Source organism: Meleagris gallopavo, chromosome 29, assembly GCF_000146605.3.
Source record: "Meleagris gallopavo isolate NT-WF06-2002-E0010 breed Aviagen turkey brand Nicholas breeding stock chromosome 29, Turkey_5.1, whole genome shotgun sequence".
NCBI lineage: Eukaryota > Metazoa > Chordata > Aves > Galliformes > Phasianidae > Meleagris > Meleagris gallopavo.
In genome coordinates this window covers 3,880,508-3,883,773 of record NC_015039.2, presented here as the reverse complement: position 1 = coordinate 3,883,773, position 3,266 = coordinate 3,880,508, and the positions used below count along the sequence as shown (strand labels likewise).

The 3,266-nt window shown below is 62.2% G+C and overlaps 1 protein-coding gene across 1 annotated transcript; it reads left to right on the top strand.

The window, feature by feature from the left end:
* Nucleotide 1: 1 nt before the first annotated feature.
* Nucleotides 2-2,024, top strand: GHDC (GH3 domain containing; the record flags this gene model as incomplete). Its single annotated transcript, XM_010724720.2, has 6 exons — nt 2-86; nt 195-384; nt 452-523; nt 630-763; nt 850-938; nt 1,269-2,024. Coding segments are annotated over 6 exons (771 nt in total), but the record flags the coding sequence as incomplete, so codon positions are not given.
* Between the last annotated feature and the right edge of the window lie 1,242 nt (nt 2,025-3,266).

Below are 3,266 nucleotides of genomic sequence, written 5' to 3'. Positions count from 1 at the left end.
CGGGGAGCGGCTGTACTGCGATGCCCTGAGCCGGGAGGCCTGCGAGGGGTTGCCCCTGTACTGTCCCTGGTACCGGGTGGCAGGAGGTGAGTGCTGGGGGTGCAGCATCCCTCCCGCAGGGATCGATCTTCTCTCTGTGCCCTGCGGAGGGGATGAGGAGGGTGGTCTGGAGCTCACAGCCGCTCTCTGCCCAGCTCTGATAGGTGTCAACCTGTGGCCAAAGGAACCCACGCCTCGCTTTGTGCTGTGCCCAGAGTGGGCATTTTGTGAGTTCCTGCCCTGCCCAGCCGATGAGGAGGAGAAGCAGCGCACGGTGCTGCTGGGAGAGCTTTGGGAGGGACGCGAGTACACACTGATCCTCACCGCCCGGCCTAGGGAGTACAGGTGCTCTGCTGTGGGACTAGGGGGCTGTGCACCCCTCCCCAGCCTCATGCCCCCACTGCCCACACAGGTGCCGTGCCGGAGAGGTGCTGCAGGTGGCCGGCTTTCATAAGCAGTGCCCTGTGGTGGAGCCCGTGCGCAGGTGAAGTCACCCCAGCCCTGTGGCCCTCACTTTCAGGCAGGCTGTGGGGGGGCACGGTGCTGCTGGCACCGCCAGTGCAGGTTATCCAGCCCTGCTGTGCCCGCAGGGAGAGCCAGACGCTGAGTGTGCGTGGCGAGAGCATCCCTGAGGAGCAGTTCTGCCGCAGCCTGTGCCGTGCCGTGGGCATGTGGCCGGGTGCCCGTCTCGTGGACTACGTCTGTGTGGAGAGCACCTTGCTGGGTGAGCATCCCCAAAGCATTCCTGTCACCCACCCTCAAGAGCTGGTGGCTGCGGGTGGCCGTGACGTGCTGGTGGCACCACCACAGGTGCCTCTTCAGGGGCCGGTGCCCCCCATTACGAGGTATTCGTGGAGCTGCGGGGCCTGCGGGACCTGTCGGAGGGGCAACGCCACAAGGTAAGGGGGCTTGGAGTTTGCTGGGGGCAGGCAGGATGCAGATCTGCTGTGCGCTCCCTGCCCGCCCCGCCGCCACGCGGTGGCAGTGCTCGCCGGCTGCGGGATTCCTCCGGGGCTGCTGTGCCGATGTGCAGAGCCGGAGCCCGCAGGCGGTGCCCGCTGCGCGCCGGAAGCCCGCGAGCAGGGAAGGCTTTTGGCGAAAGGGCTCCTTCCCTGTCTGCTGTCAGAGCAGGGGCTCTGGGTAGCTCTGGGTTTTGGGGGGTGGCAGCCGCTCCATAGGGAAACAGAGATTTGAGATGCACGCTGGCAGCTCCCCCTCCCTCTCTGCAGCTGGACCACTGCCTGCAGGAGGATTTCCCCATCTATAAGTCGTTCCGCTTCAAGGGCAGCATCGGGCCCCTGCGCCTGCACCTGGTCGGGGCCGGGGCCTTCGCGCGGCTGCGGGAGGCCATGGGCTGCCCCGTCCCCATGCCCCGGGTGCTGCGGGAGGAGCGGCTGCTGGCCGTCATCCAGGGCACCGTTATCTCCTAAGGGCAGCGCTGGGTTTGCTTGGTGTCACCCTCCGGGCACGGAGTGGGACTGGGGTGAGGGCACCCGACAGAGGGGACGGAGCCGGCAGAGCGTGACCCCGGCTCTTCTCAGGGCTCACTTTGGGCACAGGGTGGGACTGTGGCTGCAGGTGGGCATCCTCAGGGCCTTCCTGGACATGCCTTAGCCAAAGATTGCCCCATCGAGTGCCACCAGACGCGGGGCAGCGGTGCTGTGCCTTTCCTGAGGGTCCCTTGGGGGTTCACAGCCGGTGGCCACTGCAGGAGAACAGCAGAAATCTCCCCAGCACTGGGGAGCCCAGGGGCCCTGCAGCTTTGTGTCCCCCGGTGTGGATGCCCTGGGCAGGGCGTGTGCTGGCAGCAGTGACAGCTGCCCCTCCGCAGCCCCAGCAGTCTGATGGTTCAGAAGCAATCAGCTCCAGCAGGGGCTTTTTAATGTAAAAAACAAACGGGGAAAGAAAAAAAACCAAAAAAACAGATGCAAAATAAAAGAGGATTAACTCTCAAATATAAATAAAGGACAGCACTCTGGGATTGATTTTTTTTATTATTTTTAATCCTCATTAAGTGATTTGTTGATGACAACCCTGACTTTGTTCTGATGAGAAGTTGGCCTTTGTTATCTGCTCGCCTCAGTCCTGGGGAAGGGTCAGCCATGAATATTTAACCAGCTCAGCGTTTGTCTGGGGCTCTGGGAATGTCTGGGGCCGTTGATGCCTTTGAGGCACAAATATACGGGGGGGCGGAACTCGTCCTTTCCCTGCTTGTTAAGGTTTATTTTAAGGACTACCGAGCCGTGGCGCTCAGCCTGCTGTGCACACAGCTGTTACCAGGGTGGGGGCAAGCAAGGCCGCTGGCAGAAGACATTGTCTTAAACAAGGCAGGCATGAAGCATCCCTGCAGTGCAGCCACCGCCTCCTGCCAGGGTAGAAATGGGATGGAGGGCCCTTCCCTCCCATGTCCTGCTGGAAATAAGCCTGGAGCAAAATTCCTGTTGTAAGCAGGGGAGAAATTGTGTGGTGGGGAGGGTTTGGGGACCCTGAATATCCTGACAGTGACACTGGTGCTGGGCCAGCGTGTGTCAGGTGTGCTTAGAGCTGTCAGGGTTGCGCATTACTGGAGGGCAGAGTTGGTGGGTGCTGGATAAAAGCCTGAGGTGAAGCAGCTCTGTGCGGTGCTCCCGGCCCTGTAGTGCAGACATCCGTGACCTGAACGTAGCCTGGGGAGTCCCGTAGTGCATCGCATCCCACTGCTGTGCCATGCGTGCCCACAGCACTTCCCCAGACCCCCGCTGTGCCCCACAGCAAAAGCTTGAGCTCTCTGCTTGGACAAGCAGGGAGTGGGCTGGGTGCAGGCGCCAGGCTGGGGGGTATGAGGGCGATTTGAGCAGGATGCAGGCAAGTTTTGGGTACAAGCTGCAGGGTGTGGGCTGTGTTTGGGTACCAGACTGCAGGATGTCTCAGTGCAGGGTGCAAGTCGATTTGGGGCAGCAAGCTGTAGGGTGTGAGGTTGATCTCAGTCCCAGGCTGCAAGGATGCCAGTCTGGATTTGAGCACAGCGTGCAGGATGCCAAGCTGCTAGCTCGCTTTGGGTGCCAGGCTGCAAGGTGCAGGCTGGGGTTGTGTACCAGGCTGAGGATGCAGGCTCGGTTTAGGACCAGGCTGCAGGGTGCGGGTTTGGCCGGCGTCCCGGCGGCCAGGGGCGGCCACCAAGACCGTACACTGCGGCGCCGAGCGGAGGCTCGAAGGCGCCGGTACCGCTGCACGGCCGCGCTGTCACC